This window comes from Bos indicus, chromosome 5 (assembly GCF_029378745.1).
Source record: "Bos indicus isolate NIAB-ARS_2022 breed Sahiwal x Tharparkar chromosome 5, NIAB-ARS_B.indTharparkar_mat_pri_1.0, whole genome shotgun sequence".
Taxonomy (NCBI): Eukaryota; Metazoa; Chordata; class Mammalia; order Artiodactyla; family Bovidae; genus Bos; species Bos indicus.
Window position 1 is genome coordinate 64,281,826 of NC_091764.1, and position 18,758 is coordinate 64,300,583.

An 18,758-nucleotide genomic window follows, 5' to 3' on the forward strand; every position below is an offset into this window, starting at 1 on the left:
ATGTAAAGTGGAATAAAAATTCTAGACTTTGATACATTGTTCCCCTTGTATACACAGATTTTATTAATCTTCCTCCAAAAAATGGATCTGCTACTAACCAAAACTCCTCCTGACGAGATAAAGAACAGTGTCCTACCAATGGTTTACAGAGCCCTAGAGGCTCCCTCCATTCAGATCCAGGTATAATATTCAGTTTTTTTCTTTTAATGGTGATTTTGATTAGTAAAGCAAAAGAAAAAAGTAAAGTACGTTTGAAGTTTGTCATAAAATTTGTATATAAGGCTCAATAATACATATTAATGAGTTAGTGAATTTCATTATGTACTTTTAAAGTATATCCACTCCTATACTGGTATTAATAAAGTAAAATGATTATTGTTCTTTTTACTTATCAGAAATGTACTATTCTGGAAGGTTTGATTTACTATAGTTTGGGTTGCTATATACCTTCTTCCTAAATGAGTAATTAACATATGAATGAAAATGACAAACATGTATGTGCCTTTTTCTTATGGAAGCATTAAGCGGGTACTGCCCATACTCGTGATTTTTTCATGCTTGGTAACTCAGTCTTCTATTCAGAAATGTTGTTGCTTTTGAATTGAAGTTAATGTGTATAGCAGGTAGATAGAAAAGCAGATAATAATTTAGTGTGAGCATCCCTAATGCATGAAAAGTCATGCATTCATGTTACAGAAGTGCTTTAAAACATTGCATACTTTGCCGAACTTCTGGTTCATCGCATACTTTGCCAAACTTTTAGTTCTTTGCTACTAAAATTTTGGTTCTATGGATTATCTGGAAAAAAAAGTTTGGATTGCTATTAAAAGTATAATTTAGTTTGAGCTTTTTTCCCCCCTACTGTAGAAAGAACATCTCATTGCATAAAAGGTTTCGTATTTAAAAGTTTATACTCTCTTTGCCAGTGTAGAGATTCTAGTAAAGAAAAACATAGAAGTTTAATTTTTATAAGTTGATGACCAAGCTTTTTTTTTTTTTTAATGTGAACCTAATACCATACATACATGGTCACTTTTTTGATTCACTTCAGTCTTTATCTGAGGTCTTTTATATTATTCGAAGTTGTGAAGTTGATTTAAAATTTTTTCCTTATAACATCATTTCTTACTTCCTTTGTCCAAATGACATGGAATGATTGGGAAAGGTGTACTTACTGTTACTTTTTGGCACTTTCCAAAGGAACTGTGAATTACAGCTTGAAACATTCCCACAGGCCCTGTGTAACCAACCTGATTATATATTCAGCGAGATTAGGGAGGAAAGAGAGGGTAAAGTGATGTGAAAGTCATTTTTCTTCATAAAATGAAATGAAGTGAAGTTGCTCAGTTGTGTCCAACTCTTTGCGACCCCATGGACTGTAGCCTACCAGGCTCCTCCGTCCATGGGATTCTCCAGGCAAGAATACTGGCGTGGGTTGCCGTTTCCTTCTCCAGAGGATCTTCCCCACCCAGGGATCGAACCTGGGTCTCCCGCATTGTAGGCAGACGCTTTACTGTCTGAGCCACCAGGGAAGTCTTTTCTTCATAAGGGGGTTAGTTCGGCAAATAAGTTATCAGCCAGTATTTTACTAAAATAATTAATATATAATTCAAATGGACTTGTGCGACTTTGCCAAGTTTTAGAAACCAGCATTTCTGATGTCATTTCAGTAGAAGTGTTCAGTCACCAGTCCAATTAACTAGTATCTGCATTGCTTGGTAAGAGTCTGATAAAGTTAAAACCTGTCTAAGGTTTGGGACAGAGAGCAAGAGCATGAAACAAAAATCTCTTTTCCTCACGTCTCATGCAAGTAAGAAGGCTAGGAAGTAACTTGTGAAATTCATTTTTGGAGTGGTATTTTTAAAGTGAAGTTTGATTGGAACTATGAACATTTAAGAGGCTAGAGAGAATTTAGAAAAACATTTGGAAAATAAGAAGATGGTTTAGAAAAGTTAGGATCATTAGAGACATTGATAAATGAGAACCAGTTTTTAAAATTATTTACCTTTAAAATTACATGGAGAACTTGTGTTCGTTCTCCCCTCCCCACCACCGATTATAGAGAAAACACGTTCGTAAAAGGCAGAAGTTGCTGCAAACACGCTAATTGGACTTCTTTTTGTTTTATTTTTTCAGTCCCCTGTTCTTAGGTCTCCTTGTATGGAGAGAGCTCTCCCCTCCTTTAGCTAAGTGATTTAGACATTTGCCTCTTTATAACCTACTCCTAGATTGTATGGCATAGTGCATATATGGCGTGTTTAGTCCAGTCTGTCTCAGATGAATTAAAGACTGAACTTTACTGTTCCCCTCTGGTAACAGGAGCACGGTGTCTCACTGACTGCTCAGCCTTGCTCATTCTCCTCTACCAACTGTGGAAAAACAGTCCCTTAAATGTAGCTTGTATTTCTTATCTTCAAATTATGTCACCTGCTTAATTATTATACTTCTGAATGGATATTAATATTAACTCTCTTCTTTCTGTCTGCCTTTTGGAAATCTGGGAATAAGTTTAAGTAGATAAAATATTTGCCAAAATTCTGATATCAGATTCTTAGTGATTAATTCATTTCTGTCTGCTAACTACAAATAACTATATCTTTGTTTGCCAGATATCATCAATAACTCCTTCTCTGATACACATTTATACCTCTGTTTTCTTCAGTAATCTCTTTTGTGGTTTCCTATAAGAATCATTCTGCCTTATAAGATATCTGAGATGCGGGTTCTTCAGCCAGTTTTTTCTCAAGCCATTTCCTGTTCTTTTTCTTATCTCATACAATCCTCCATCATCCTTCCTTTCCTCTGTTATACTCAAGAGTTCCCAGTTCCAGTCATTTACACTGTGGCATAGCATTAGTTAACAAGAATGTTTTAAATGACTTTTCCTATTTCTATCCGTTATATTTGCTTTAGTTTCAGATTTTAGAAATACTTGAAAATATCAATATAAAGAAAATTTAAATCCTGTCTCAGAGGTGCCCACAGTTCAGTTAACATTTCCAGATATATCCTTCTAGTTCTTTTTCCTAAGTCTGTAGACAGATACATGTTTTAAAAATTGGAATGATATAATAGTGTTTTATTACATTTATCGTCAATATTATTAAACAATCTTTGAACATGTATTTTAAAATATTTGTGTTATATTCCATGATATGGATATTGTAACAGCTAAGAAATTCATTATTTAGGAGGAATAGTTTTACATGAATTGGTATAATATTTGATTTTTCTCTCATGAGAGATAGCAAAACTTAGATGTTACTTTCTTTTTTTAAGATATTCCTGTTTTTAAAATTAAATGAAGAATTGTGTTTTCAGAGAAAGAAATTAGGAATGTTATCAGGAAATTTTGGTATATGTGCTAGTTGTGTGACCTAGCATGAATTTGAGTGAGGTCTTCTGAGCCTGTTTTCTCAGGCTGTAAAGTAGAAAATTGATAATAAGTATTTTTCTTTCAAATAGCTTTTGAAAGGATCAAATGATAGATAAGAGTTTATTTCAACTATGTGACAAAATTAACCATGCAAATACAAAATGCTTTTTAATATGTTTCTCTGAGATTGATCCAATTTATTTTATTAATAGGAACTCTGTCTAAACATCATTCCAACCTTTGCAAATCTTATAGACTACCCATCCATGAAAAATGCTCTGATACCAAGAATTAAGAATGCATGTCTGCAAACATCTTCCCTTGCTGTAAGTAATTACATATTTTTATTTGTCTCTCACTTCTCATTGGCTTAGTAATTTTCTTATTGTTTAGTAATCTTTTTATAGTTTGTTCATATGTTTCATCTTGGCTCTAAGTAGCCTATAAATAGTACAGTGAAAGTGAGCAATAGCTGTAGTTTGCCCAGATATATTATTTTATAGTATTCCATCCCTGACATTACTCTGTCTGCTAGTGCTCTAGTAGAAAATTCAAGTAATTTTTTTCTTAATCCTCTTTCGCTTTAAGCCACAAGTTATTTTTTTTAACCACCTAAATTGTTTTCTGCTTTTCTTAGTTTACTTAAAAAAATTTTATTAATATTATGATCCTGATTCAAAGTATTCTATCTTAAAAAATTCTAGCAAAGAAAGTAGGGTGTGAAATGTTTATCAAAATAGTCAAGAGACTATAGATAAAATTTTGATAAAAGAGCTCCTAAATACCAGGTTTTAGTAACTATATTAAAAATATATTTAGAAATATAAAACTTCAGGTATGGCAGATAGAATTTTCACATATTGTTAAAATATTTAAGAATGACTTGAACATGAATTAGAGAAATATACTAGAGGCCCAGTAAAATTAATTATTTGTTGGGAGAATATAGTCCTTTTAATAGTTCAAATGACCTCAAGAAAATATTCTTGGCAAGCAAATATATAGTAAAGCTTCTCAAATCCTAATTACTTTATTTAAAATGACATGAAAGTAAGATCATTCTTTGCCTTTAGCTACTTAGTGTCCTGGTAAAGCAATCATAAATTTTTCTGAAACAAATCAGGGAAATTTATAAATATGTGAATTTTCTATATTAATAAAGGATGAGAGCTTTTAACTTTTTTTTAATTTTTGAGATTTTAACATATATGAAGATTAGACTCATGCTTAACATACTTTGGTCTAGATTGTGAAGACTTTAAATGACTAATTCAGTTTACCTCTTTTAATAGGTACGTGTAAATTCATTAGTGTGCTTAGGAAAGATTTTGGAATACTTGGATAAATGGTTTGTACTTGATGATATTCTACCCTTCTTACAACAAATTCCATCCAAGGAACCTGCGGTCCTCATGGGAATTTTAGGTAGCTGAAAACTTAATGTCATTTGATGCTACTTTACTGTTTTATAATCATGCAAGTAAACTTCTCAGTCTGTAAAACCATTTTGCTCTCTTTTCATGTAACTGAAGAATGATGGTGTAAATGCCATGATGTAGCTTTTCCCTCTGTTAATTTTAGCAAAAGTGGTAGTACCTGACATTTACAAAGGGATAAAAACATTTGTGAATCCCAGCTTCGCAAATAGCATGTAGTTTTCCCTCTAAAAATGATACTAAATAAGAGAGGCAAACAAAGCTACTTGAAATGCTGATACCAATCATAATAGTAATACCTAATGTTTATTTGTTACCTGATTAATAAGAGGCACTCTGCTAAGTCCTTTCTGCATTATCTTATTTTGTCCTCTCTAAAATCTAATGAGATTTGGTACTTTTATTTCTGTTTTACACTAAGGCCATGAGGTTTAGCTAAATGAAGTAAGTTATTCAAGATTATACAGCTAAAAAGTGGTAGAGTTGGCTCTTAATTTCGATATGTTTAAATATGAACACAGGGCTTCCGTGGTGGCCTACTGGTAAAGAACCTACCTGCCAATGCAGGAGACGTGGGTTCAGTCCGTGGGCTGAGAAGATTGCCTGGAGAAGGAAATGGCAACCCACTCCAGGATTCTTGCCTGGGAAATCCCATGGACAGAGGAATCGGGTGGGTTACAGCCTATGGGGTTGCAAAAGAGTTGGAGACAACTTACCAACTAAGCAACAACAACAAAATATGAGCATATATTTTTCAATGCTAAGTGCTGATAAAGCATTATGAGCCTTACAGCACCTTCTAGTCATCAGCGTGCTAATTATAAATCACTCTATTAAAAAAACTCTGGAATTGTTTATAAATAGTTGAAGTCCAATCTGGAAATGCTGGGGTCTGCTATACTATTAGCTGTAGAATCACATAAACATTAACAAGTTACTAAACTTGAAGTTCTGTGTTAATTTTGAAGAAAATCTATGTTATTCACCCATGTATCTTAAATACCTACTATAGCACCTGATTTATAGAATATCCTCAGTAAATATTTATAGGAATGGTCAGTAAGTAATCTGTTGTGGACCTCTGTGGACACAGAAGTTTTCTGATACGTTATGAAACTTTTGAGCTCAAGGAAATTAGTCTTCTTGACAAGGAGTCTGATACAGTGAAAAGAGCCCTAACCCCAATTCTGGCTGTGCCAGTTCCTGGATTGACTTTGAAAAGTTTCTTTATCTATCACATAAGGGTAAAATAATATCATTAAAGGAGTTTTGTGAGAGTTCAGTGAGACCAAATGAAGGGAAAGTAATGAGCATAGTGCTCTGCAAACAAGCATTTAGTGGGCACACAGAGATCTTTGAATATATAAGTGAAGTGTGCATTCACTGGAGAATAATAGGAGGTAGTGTGTTCTAAAGCTTTAGCTTATATACAAAACTCTTATGCAATGAAAGCATTCAGAGACTGAGGAGCAAATGTGCCCAGTTTACCAAATGAAGGCTTTGTGAAATAGGTATAACAGCAGGGTCTTGAAAGTTGAGTAAATATGTAAGACAACAGGGAAGGATTGTGTGGAGTTAAATTATTAAAGTTTAGAGATGTTGAGTCTGATTGGTTGAAGTGAATAAAGGTATAGGACCTATGCTTAGATACTTTTGAGTGAGTAGTATGAAATATATATTTAGTTGTGTTCAGAATACAGAGACATTTCTGTAGCCTTACTGCTACACTGTAAGAACTATACCTGATTCGAATAGGCTTTCCTGGTACGGTCATTGTTGTTCAGTCTCGCTCAGTTGTGTGTGACTCTGCCGACCACAGACCGCAGCACACCAGGCTTCCTGTCCTTCACCATCTCCCGGGCCTTGCTCAACCTCATGTCCATTGACTTGGTGATGCCATCCAACCATCTCGTCCTCTATTGTCCCCTTCTCCTCCTGCCTTCAATCTTTCCCAGCATCAGGGCCTTTTCTAATGAGGCAGCTCTTGGTATTATGTGGCCAAAGTATTGAAGCTTCAGCTTCAGCATCAGTCCTTCCAATGAATATTCAAGATTGATTTCCTTTAGGATTGACTAGTTTGATCTTCTTGCTCTCCAAGAGACTCTCAAGAGTCTTTTCCAACATCACAGTTCAAAAGCATCAGTTCTTCAGTGCTCAGCCTTATTCATGTCCAGCTCTCACATCCATACATGACTATAGGAAAAACCATGGCTTTGACTAAATAGACCTTTGTTGACAAAGTAATGTCTCTGCTTTTTAATACACTGTGCAGGTTTGTCACAGCTTTTCTTCCAAGGAGCAAGTGTCTTTTAATTTCATGGCTGCAGTCACCATCTGCAGTGATTTTGAAGCCCTGCAAAATAAAGTCTCACTGTTTCCATTGTTTCCCTGTCTATTTGCCATGAAATGATGGGACCAGATGCCGTAGTCTTCATTTTTTGAATGTTGAGTTTTAAGCCAGCTTTTTCACTCTCTTCTTTCACCTTCATCAAGAGGCTCTTTAGTTCTTCTTTACTTTCTGCCACAGGGTGGTCTCATCTGCCTAGCAGAATTTATTGATATTTCTCCTGGCAGTCTTGATCCCAGCTTGTACTTCATCCAGCCTGGCATTTCTCGTGATTGTACTCTGCATAGAAGTTAAATGAGCAGGGTAATAATATACAGCCTTGACATAATCTTTTCCAAATTTTGAACCAGTCTGTTGTTCCATGTCCAGTTCTGACTGTTGCTTCTTGACCTGCATGCAGATTTCTCAGGAGGCAGGTAAGGTGATCTGGTATTCCCATTTCTTGAAGAATTTTCCACAGTTTATTGTGATCCACACAATCAAAGGCTTTAGCGTAGTTAGTGAAGCAGAAGTATTTTTCTGGAATTCTCTTGCTTTTTCTGTGATCCAGTAGATGTTGGCAACTTGATCACTGGTTCCTCTCCCTTTTCTAAATCCAGCTTGAACATCTGGAAGTTCTCAGTTCACTTACTGTTGAAGCCTAGCTTGGAGAATTTTGAGCGTTACTTTGGTAGCCTGTAAAATGAGTGCAGTGGTGTGGTAGTTTGAACATTCTTTGGCATTGCTCTTCTTTGGGATTGGAATGAAAACTGAACTTTTCCAGCCCTGTGGCCACTGCTGAGGTTTCCAAATTTGCTGGCATATTGAGTGCAGCACTTTCACAGCATCATCTTATAGGATTTGAAATAGCTCAGCTGGAATTCTATCACCTCCACTAGCTTTGTTTGCAGTAATGCTTCCAAAGGCCCACTTGACTTCACACTCCAAGATGTCTGGCCCTAGGTGAGTGATCACACCATTGTGGTTACTGGGTCATTAAGGTCTTTTGTATAGTTCTTCTATGTATTCTTTTCACCTCTTCTTAATATCTTCTGCTTTTGTTAGGTCCATACCATTTCTGTCCTTTATTGTGCCCATCTTTGCATGAAATGTTCCCTTGGTATCTCTAATTTTCTTGAAGAGATCTCTAGTCTTTCCCATTCTGTTGTTTTCCTCTGTTTCTTTGCATTGTTCACATAGGAAGGCTTTCTTATTTCTCCTTGCTATGCTTTGGAATTCTGCGTTCAGATGTGTATATCTACCCAAAAAAATACAGGCTTTTACAGTTACACTATTTTTAGCCAAAGAATATGGGATAAGTGTGTCATGGTATGTTAAATCTAAACCGACAGTAAAGCTGAAATCATTCTGATACATATGTAAGAACATTCTTCTTAAAGCATTTATAAGGAAAAATTTGTAACTGTACTGATTATCAAGAGATTTTATATAGATACATTGTTTTTCTGATTTCTATTAATTTTGTAGTATTGAATTATAACATTCTTTTTTTTAAATCAGGTATTTACAAATGTACATTTACCCATAAGAAGTTGGGAATCACCAAAGAGCAGCTGGCTGGAAAAGTATTGCCTCATCTGATTCCCCTGAGTATTGAAAACAATCTTAATCTCAATCAGGTAGGAAACTTTTGTGCTTTATTCAATTTATTCAGCTTACTCTTTTCTCGGCATTGAATGTATAAATATATTACATATAAACATTGATAAAACAAGGAAAAATATGTTGAAGAGGTAAATGAAGAAAGTGCTTTTTATATTCAAAGTAAGGAGTATGAGAGTTAGAAAGAGGGATTATTGAAAGCCTTGTTCAGTCAATCTGTTAAGTCACTCAGTTGTGTCCAACTTTTTGTGACCCCATGAACTGCAGCACGCCAGGCTTCCCTGTCCATCACCAACTCTGGAACTTGCTCAAACTCATGTCCATTGAGTCAGTGATGCCATCCAACCATCTAGTCCTCTGTTGTCTGCTTCCTCTCCTGCCTTGAGTCTTTCCCAGCATCAGGGTCTTTTCCAATGAGTCAGTTCCTTGTCCCCTTCCTCTCCTGTCTTCAGTCTTTCCCAGAGTCAGAGTCTTTTCCAATGAGTCAGCTCTTCGCATCAGGTGGCCAAAGTATTGGAGTTTCAGCTTCAACATCAGCCCTTCCAATGAATATTCAGGACTGATTTCCTTTAGGATGGACTGGTTGGATCTCCTTGCAGTCCACGGGACTCTCAAGAGTCTTCTCCAACACCACAGTTCAAAAACATCAAATCTTTGGCTTTCTGCTTTCTTTATGGTCCAGCTCTTACATTTGTATATGACTACTGGATTTGGGGAAGGAAGAAAGTTTCTAGAGTCTTCCTGTAATATGTGGTATTACTGAAATAAATTGTTTCTGAAGTACCATAAGAATTATTTAACTAAAACTTGAACTATGTTTAGACATTGAGTTGGGTATTCTTATAAACTTTAATTATTTGAAAGTTAGATTATGTATATTTAATATTTCTACTAGCTTTTTAGAAAACAAGGTTTATTTTAGCCAAACATGTCACTTTTATAATGATTGAATAAAGGGTAATTTTTTATTCATCATTAAACAGATTGTGGGCTTCCCAGGTGGTGCTAATGGTAAAGAACCCATTTGCCAAGCAGGAGATATAAGAGATGCGGGTTTAATCCCTAGGTTGGGAAAGTGCCCTGAAGGAGAGCATGGGAACCCACTGCAGTATATTTGCCTGTAGAATTCTGTGGACAAAGGAGCTGGCGAGTCTGTGGGGTTACAAAGAGTCGGACATGACTGAAGTGACTTAGCAGGCACGCACGCATGCAAACAGATTGTGTTTAGATATGCACATATTAGGTGGTCAGTTTTGGATTAGTCTAAAAAAAAATCAATGTGTAATAACTGGTGGAGTTGAATTTATTTAAGACTCCTGAGTAATAGCTGTTAGCTCAGAATATAAAACTTACTGAGACATGTTTTCTGGAACTTAAAATACCACCACTGTACAAAGATACTGTAAAAGCTTGCTATGATATTCTGAGCTAAAATATGTATAATCTATTCTTGTGTCATCAGACCTATGGGTCATATTCTGGTAAAAATAGAGAATATTATGAATAACGTTGAATTTTTTTATTCGATTACTTTGTTGCTAACTTGAAACATCCTAACTATATCAATTTCTTATTATACCAGTTCAATTCTTTCATTTCCGTCATAAAAGAGATGCTTAATAGATTGGAGTCAGAACATAAAACTAAACTGGAGCAACTTCATATAATGCAAGAACAGCAGAAGTAAGTAGGTTGAATATGAATTGCACATGGTCCAGGAGTGACATTAAAGTTATGTCATGGTTGATTTCCTAGAATATGGATGAGAAAACTCGAAGGATTTCAATTTGACTATATGGAAAAGACCCTGATACTGGGAGGGATTGGGGTCAGGAGGAGAAGGGGACAACAGAGGATGAGATGGCTGGATGGCATCACTGACTCGATGGACTTGAGTCTGGGTGAACTCCGGGAGTTGGTGATGGACAGGGAGGCCTGGTGTGCTGCGATTCATGGGGTCGCAAAGAGTCAGACATGACTGAGCAACTGAACTGAAAGCCTATAAAAATTTTCCAGCAGATTAAGTTAAACTGAGTTTAAGTAGAATGTTGTTGAAAATCTGATGTTATTTCTAAATACAAAAGCATAACATGATATAATCTTAATGTTTTCTCTACATAAAGAGAATTCTGTTTCTGAGAAAAATCTCTTGTCATATTAGCCACCAGCATTGTAAAGTCAGGATGCTGATCACCAAGAGCACCACTTAAAAGTTTTTTTTCAGATCTGTGAAATCCTTGTGTTTTGATTTCTCCTTTTCTCTTTTATCTAACCTTTGAAACATTTACAGAGAATTCATTCCGTATGTAGTACCACAGCATCCACCTTTTGTGTGTGTGTGTCTTATAGAGAGGATTTTCTAAATTATTTGCAAAATATTAGTGTACAAAGGATGAGGGGAAAGATGAAAATTATTCAACAGAAAATGCCAGTTTTTATAATCAAATCTTCACTATATTCTTTGCTCCAAAGAAAAATACATGAGTGTAGAATGCCTGTTAATGTTTAACCCTGAGCCAAAAACATCTGAAAATCAGTAAAATTGATACTAGTCACGAGCCAAGTCCTCCAAAAGAAGCTTTTTTGGTCTTGTTCCAGTGTAAGGTAAAGGCTTTATGGAAGTAAATACACAAGGCGTAGAATGACATGAAATAGCCATTTGTATATGCTAAATATTCTGTGAGATATATATGTCTATACATACATGTATATATATATGTATGTGTGTGTGTATATATATATATATATATGCTATTAATGAATTGACTATGTTAGCATAGGAACCCTGAAAATCTTTAAAAATTACAACAGAGAAATTTTCTATCTAGTATTTATACTTGAGGTGTAAATGAACCTTCTCTTTTTTTTCTTCCTATCTAAATAAATGTTACCTATTTTTCAAGGCATAGATCTTGCCCACATCTTTCATTCAGTGATTATAGAATTTATTGTTAGAATCATAGATTCTGAACTTAATCATGTTAAGTTCCCATATTGTATCTTGTCTCTCAGTGAGCTCTGAACTCTCGTATGGTAAGAACCATCCTTGCATGATTTTATGACACCCTGAGTAAATTCTCCAGTAAATCTCAAATGTTTAGTTTTTAAAAAAAGACTTGTATACAAATGTTACTTGTAGGGGCAAGCAGACACTAATAGTAGTAAATAATGAAAAAGATTATGACTCTCCTTAATAAGTTGCAGTTTGTTGAGGTTGTAATAACTTCTATGTGGGTAAACTATTTTTAAGAAGTATTTTAAAAACATTTCTTTTTATAGCTTTGTCATAACTCAGCTCTTTCTTACAGATCTTTGGATATAGGAAATCAAATGAATGCTTCCGAGGAGACAAAAGTTACAAATGTTGGGTCTCAGGTAAGAAGATATTTAGATCATTCTAATTGTGTGTGTGGGGCGGGCGGGGCGGGGGGCGGGAAGTGCTTGACATTGCACTCCATTTCAGAAGCTTCTGATCTTTAAGTAGTAAAGTTTTGCACATTGTTCAACTGGTTGATTTTTTTCTGTTTCAGCAGATTGACAAAGTCTTTAACAACATTGGAGCAGACCTTCTGACTGGTGGTGAATCAGAAAATAAAGAGGATGGGTTACAGAATAAACAAAAAAGAGTAAGTTTCTTTACTGTTCTTTTGACATTCATATTTATATTATATGACTTCTATAAACCATAGATTGTTTTGTTGAGAAATACTATTTAGCTTAATAGAAACACTCTTTAATTATCTTTATGAAATTTAGAAGTTATCAGTGGATCATGACCTAACCATGTTGAGAATAAAAATGCTTAATATTTTTAACTTCCTTTTTAATTCATTCTCCCATATTGGTAATGTTTCTAGGTTGCCTGACTTCTTGTCCTTTCTATTGTACTTTGCCAGTCACATCCCTTGATAAATTTTACAGTGTCTCTTCTTTGCTCCTGATTTTGAATAATAAACTATAAAACTATAGTTTCCAGCTAAAATATTGGTTAGCATCCAATATAAAAAATATATCAACTTTGAATTTCACTAAGGGCAGTTTTCTTCTATTCATTCAACATGTATGAATACTTGTATGTGTAGAACCAAGACACTGTGGTTTACAAAATTGTATGAAGACATACTGTGGGCTTAAAGGTTGGCAAAGCAGATCTAAGAAAAAAGACACTGAATTTGATGCAGATGTTAGTATCAAAAATATTGTTTGTTCATTTTTTTTTTTTTTTTAAGTTGTTTAATTCTTACTTAGCTTTTGATGAGTTCTTAAAATATTTTTTGGAGTAAGATAAAAACAGTTGAACAAGAATCTCCCAATTTTATGGCTGTTCATGTTGTACAGCAGAAACTGATACAACATTGTAAAGCAATTATCCTCTAATTAAAAAATAAATAAATGAAAGGTATATATTAAAAAAGGAAAAAAAGCAAATAGAAAACCCACAAAACTAAAGTATAACTGACCTTAGTTATACTGTTGTGGCAGTCACCAATAAAGTAGTTCATAAACTACTTGGTATTGTCAAGTGTTGTCAAATGGTATTGTCAAACAGACAAAAAAACATGTTCTGCTTTACAAATGAAATTAAGAAAGTTGTCAGTTAACTTTTTTTTGCTGCTGTTTTAAGGCATCACTTACACTTGAAGAAAAACAAAAATTAGCAAAAGAACAGGAGCAGGCCCAGAAGTTGAAAAGCCAGCAGCCTCTTAAACCTCAAGTTCACACACCTATTGCTCCAGTCAAGCAGGTCAGAGTTCATTTTTTTTTGTAATTATACTACTCTTAAGGAGTAAGGTAGTATAGAACCTAGTCTACCTACTAGTGTTTTATGAAAACGTATTTCAGAAAATACTTTAATATGTAATTTCTAAGAAGTATGGGCATAAAGGATTTTCCAGCACCTCCTCAATAACCTGCCTAATGTACGATGTTTTGTGATAGAGCTTGTTACCAATATAGAAGAAGCTAGATTAATGGGACAGTTCTTTAAAAATACTAGGTCTGTGATACTAATTCAGCTCTGCTCACTTTGAATTGATCAGGAATATTATGTTCATGCATTTATGTATTTTTGAGCAAGAAATAATTTTCATTTTTTGGCTTTTTTGTTATAGTCATGTTTGTAACTTGATTTAGGGATTCTTACCTATATGTCTTGACCAGTATTTATTTCCTTCTGTGTTACAGGCACTGTTTTAGGTGCTGGTTTTAGAACAGTGATTAAGTTCTCTGCTTGGAGAAAGTTTACACTCTTACTGGTTTCAGAAATAACTTTATCTTAAAAGCTTTCTTTAAATTTTTTTTGTAGTTTCTGTCTCCTAATCATTAAACTTTTTCCTCTGGGAAAAATCTTTGTGGGCCAAGAGGCAAAATAAAATATTTCGTATGTACTTATATAAGAATAAATTTAGAAAACTAAATTTCCACACAATTGTAATGAAAGTCAAAATACAAAAATAATGAAGTATCCTTTTCTGTGGGGCTTCCCTGGTTGCTCACTGATAAAGAATCCGCCTGCCCATGCAGGAGACCCAGGTGCTATCCCTGTGTTGGGAAGATCCCATAGAGAAGGAAATGGCAACCCGCTGCACTGTTCTTGCCTGAGAAATCCCACAGGCAGGCTACAGGCCATGGGGTCGCAAAAGAGGCACACAACTTAGCGACTAAACAGCAACAACATCTTTTTCTATAGTACAGATCTAATGAGAAAAATGCAATTCTGCTTTTTGGTGGAGGCACAGTGAGGAAGACAACATTTCATTTAATTGGAGTTCAAAGTTTTGTTCCCTGTCATCAAATTGTTGCAAATGTTCATCTTTAAAGAGCCTTAAATATGTGGCAAACTGGGTTTGGCCTGTGAACTGTGTAGTTTGCTGTCTCAGTGTAGACAAGCTTAATTTTAACTTGTCCTTTATAATAAAATTTATCAAACATTTTACTAATTTTAAAGTAATTTGGAATAAAGTAATTTCCTTGTATTTTTCAGACTAAGGACCTGACAGACACGTTGATGGATAACATGTCATCTTTGACCAGTCTTTCTGTTAGCACCCCTAAAATTTCTGCTTCAAGTTCCTTCACTTCTGTTCCTTCCACGGGCCTTGGCATGATGTTTTCTACACCAATTGACAATACAAAGAGAAATTTAACAAATGGCCTAAATGCTAACATGGGCTTTCAGACTTCAGGATTCAACATGCCAGTTAATACAAACCAGAACTTCTTCAGTAGTCCAAGCACACCTGGAGTGACCAAGATGGCACTGGGAACACCTTCCACCTTGCCAAACTTCAGTGCTGTGAGTGTTCCTCCTGCAGGTGGAAAGCAGACTCAGCAAAGACCCACAGATATGTCTGCTCTTAATAATCTCTTTGGCCCTCAGAAACCCAAAGTTAGCATGAACCAGTTATCACAACAGAAACCAAATCAGTGGCTTAATCAGTTTGTACCTCCTCAAGGGTCTCCAGGTATGGGCAGTTCAGTAATGGGAACACAGGTGAACGTGATGGGACAATCTGCCTTTGGAATGCAGGCTAATCCTTTCTTTAACCCACAGAACTTTGCACAGCCACCAACCACTATGACCAGTAGCAGTTCAGCTAGCAATGATTTAAAAGATCTTTTTGGGTGAGGTGTCATGCTCCTATTTTTAAAGGATTACTTCAGTTTTAATCATGGGTAAGCTGATTTACATCTTTATATTAGCTGGCTTGGAGGAAGTACTTCTATGGGAAAGTGGTCCTATGATAGGGAAAAAAAACTGTTTTCATGCCAGCATAGTAGTTGTATGGACTCCTAACAGTTGAGGTTTTTAAAGCATTGAGGATTTTTTTCCTCTTACCAACTCCTCTTCAGGTTTTTAAAAGACCCAACCCATATCAATCTCAATGAGAACAAAAAGACACCTGAGTATCTTGAATAGCAGAATTTTTAAATCAAATGTTTATTTTGGCTTGTATATCTTGGTGTTATTTTAAAAGTTGAGTTGATGGTAATTGCAAGTTTCATCTGTTAAATACTACATGGTACACAGTCTGCCTTCACAAGTCATTAGTCTTCATTTTAAATATGTGAAAAATCTTGATGCTGTATTGATTTGTTTGCATTTAGTACAACTGAGAAAATGATACGCATAATGAAAAGGATCAGGTCATTTGCTTTTCCAATCTTATTACTTCTCAGATGAACTGATGTTTAGTACAAAAGACTGAGAAACTACTGCAAAATTTAATTTAACCTTAATTTCATTGGTTCAAACTAAAGGCATTATTAACTACCATAAATGCAAACTGATCATTGTAAACTATTTTTTAGCATGGTCTGCCTCAAGTAGTAATGTATTTTTCTCTGTTTACTTGGATATGTTTAGAGTCACTTTTTTTCCTCCTGTGTCACAGACAGAAGAGGTATGTACTGATTTGTACAGGTATTTGACAAAGCCGTCTCTGTGCTTTTCCTGATTGCTGCCTTCATGCTTCATTTTAAATTGAAACTTCAGAGGTTGCAGCATATATGAATTGCATTTTCAAAAGGAGATTTGTAAGAATTAAACTATATTTAATGAGTAAACTTTTGAGATTTCTGCTGTATTGTTTCAAATGTAATAAACTTTACTTCTCTAAAAATGAGCACTTGCATCTTCTGGCTGCTAACAGATTAAGTTTCAGCTTGTTAAGTCTGACCTCATCACTTACTACATCTGAAGTTTAGTTCTTTTCTCAGAATTTTAGGGTCTTTCATTCAAACATTTCTATGTTCATAATTAGCCATTTTTAGGGGAAAAAAAGGATAAATTCTAACAGGAAACATGCTTTCTTTTTCAAGGCCTTTCTCTGATGTTTTTCTTTGATTAGCTGATCAGTCAACTGTGGAGTCTTATGCCATAGATATCATTTGTATTCTGTTAAGTTATATTCCATCATTATAACTTTAAAGTGATCTTTCAGAGAACTATAATGTATTATATTGTAACTGCTGCCATAGAGTTGTGGATTTTAATTATCAGAAACCAGCAATCATTTAAAATAAATCCTATGAACTTTACTGTGCTGACACTACATTTATTCATTGAAAAAATATATATCCTCACATTGAACATATGCTACTTAATTATAAGATATAATTTGATAATATTGCTGGCAGCATTCAGTAAGAAGGTATTTAAAAAAATAAAAAGTCAGCTTTATGTCTGGTTTTTCTTCGAGTGGTACTTTTTACATGGTTTTAGGAAAGGACTCAGGAATGCTGAAGAAACTTACCAAGAAATGAAAAGCACTAGGGAGATCAAATGTTTTTGGCAAATGCATTCATACCAGATTGTGTCTTATTTGTAACATAATATCTTGAGAAAAGTTTACATAAGGAATAAAATTGCATAATGTTGAAGAATTTTTCTTAGTAACAATTCAGTAGTCACTGTTCTTTAGGAAGTTGCTTTTTATTTTATAAAATAACTTTATGTCAGTGTTGAACTCCTAATAAGAAAATTTACTATAACTATATAATTTGAAAGTCTAAATATAAAAACAGATTATTTGAGAAATATTTGTGATTGTTAGGTAATTTCCACATCTTGAAATTTGTTCATTCATTGAGGTAATGGTGCTATATTTTTAGAAAATTTTCTATACATTTTTCCTCCTTTCTTGAAGGTATTTTGTTTAAGTCATTTCTATCACTTGAACTGTTACCATTGCCTTTTTCTCTTGTGAAATTGCCTCTAAAAATAGTGCTGTTTTTAGGCTTGTATGTCTATGTGAACAAAATTTTCAAAGTATTGAATTACCTTAAAATTATTTCAGACATCGACAGCATTTCAGTCCCTTGTGCATAGAGTAGAAAATTGGTATTTAAAAAGCACCTGTCTCCAAAAATTACAAGAAAGATTCCCTTTATTTGAATTGGTTCTTTATTCTCCTAATGCTAAAGTGTCTGGTGTATTTGGAGGATGCACAAAAGAAAATGGAAATAGACTATGTACTTGGTTGGGCTTTGTTTGTTTAATTTTATTTTTATTTGGGGACACATATAACCTTTCATGTGAATAAGTTAAGGACATAGGTTTTTGCTTTTTTTTTCAACCTGTAAAATACCTCACATGGTTGCTTTTACATATTAAAGGAAAAGGTATATGTGAAAGTACCTGATAGCAAGCACAGAGTATGCACCAAATAAATTTCAGCTTTTATAAAACTTTCTATATTAAGTTGTAATTTCATGCTTTGTTATTCACTGGTCTTGAAATAATTTTAGAACAGAACAAATTATATGAATTCAAACAGTATAGGATTTTAAGAGATTATATGGCTGGCTCTCAAACTATTACTGTGACAGTAAGAAATATAGCTTACATTACAAACCCAGTATATGAGATTTATATCTGAAACAAAAGTTTCATAAAACCTTTAACACATATAGTATATTATTATTATTCTATCCTATTAATTTAAAAAAATCTGGTTATAATCCCTAAAAGGATTTCATTATGTCGTTTGGGTAAAACTGAAATAATTCATTGCTTTTTTTCTCCAAGCAGGTGTAGGAGCAGAGGATCAGAGATTTACATGGCCTAACCCAAGAAGGTTAGGGCCAGAAATAGAGGCCAGATTTTCTTTTTTTCTCTATTCTACAGTCCAGTGCTTTTTATCATAGTGGCATCCTTTATATCCTTTATTATATGAATTCTGGAGTCAAAATGGTTAAATATGGTGAGTGTTATGTGTTCAGGAATTATTTGGTACCATAAGTATGTTTATGTTGGAAAAATTGGTGTTGAAGTGGAAGATGGAGGTGATAGAATCAGATCAGATCAGTCGCTCAGTCATGTCCGACTCTTTGAGACCCCATGAATCGCAGCACGCCAGGCCTCCCTGTCCATCACCAACTCCCAGAGTTCACTCAGACTCACGTCCATCGAGTCAGTGATGCCATCCAGCCATCTCATCCTCTGTCGTCCCCTTCTCCTCCTGCCCCCAATCCCTCCCAGCATCAGAGTCTTTTC

At 34.7% G+C, this 18,758-nt stretch overlaps 1 protein-coding gene across 3 annotated transcripts in view; it reads left to right on the forward strand.

Moving 5' to 3' along the window:
• SCYL2 (SCY1 like pseudokinase 2) overlaps nt 1-17,955 on the forward strand; it is a 57,225-nt gene extending 39,270 nt beyond the window's left edge. For 2 of the 3 annotated variants that reach the window (XM_070789593.1, XM_070789594.1), the window contains exons 10-18: nt 58-180; nt 3,589-3,702; nt 4,669-4,801; nt 8,660-8,778; nt 10,344-10,444; nt 12,070-12,136; nt 12,292-12,387; nt 13,386-13,505; nt 14,745-17,955. In XM_070789593.1, the coding sequence (XP_070645694.1) occupies nt 58-180; nt 3,589-3,702; nt 4,669-4,801; nt 8,660-8,778; nt 10,344-10,444; nt 12,070-12,136; nt 12,292-12,387; nt 13,386-13,505; nt 14,745-15,389 (1,518 nt within the window). In that variant the 3' untranslated portion in view covers nt 15,390-17,955. The remainder of the gene's footprint in view (nt 1-57; nt 181-3,588; nt 3,703-4,668; nt 4,802-8,659; nt 8,779-10,343; nt 10,445-12,069; nt 12,137-12,291; nt 12,388-13,385; nt 13,506-14,744) is intronic. The other variant, XM_070789595.1, reaches the window with a different exon arrangement.
• The last annotated feature ends 803 nt before the right edge of the window (nt 17,956-18,758 follow it).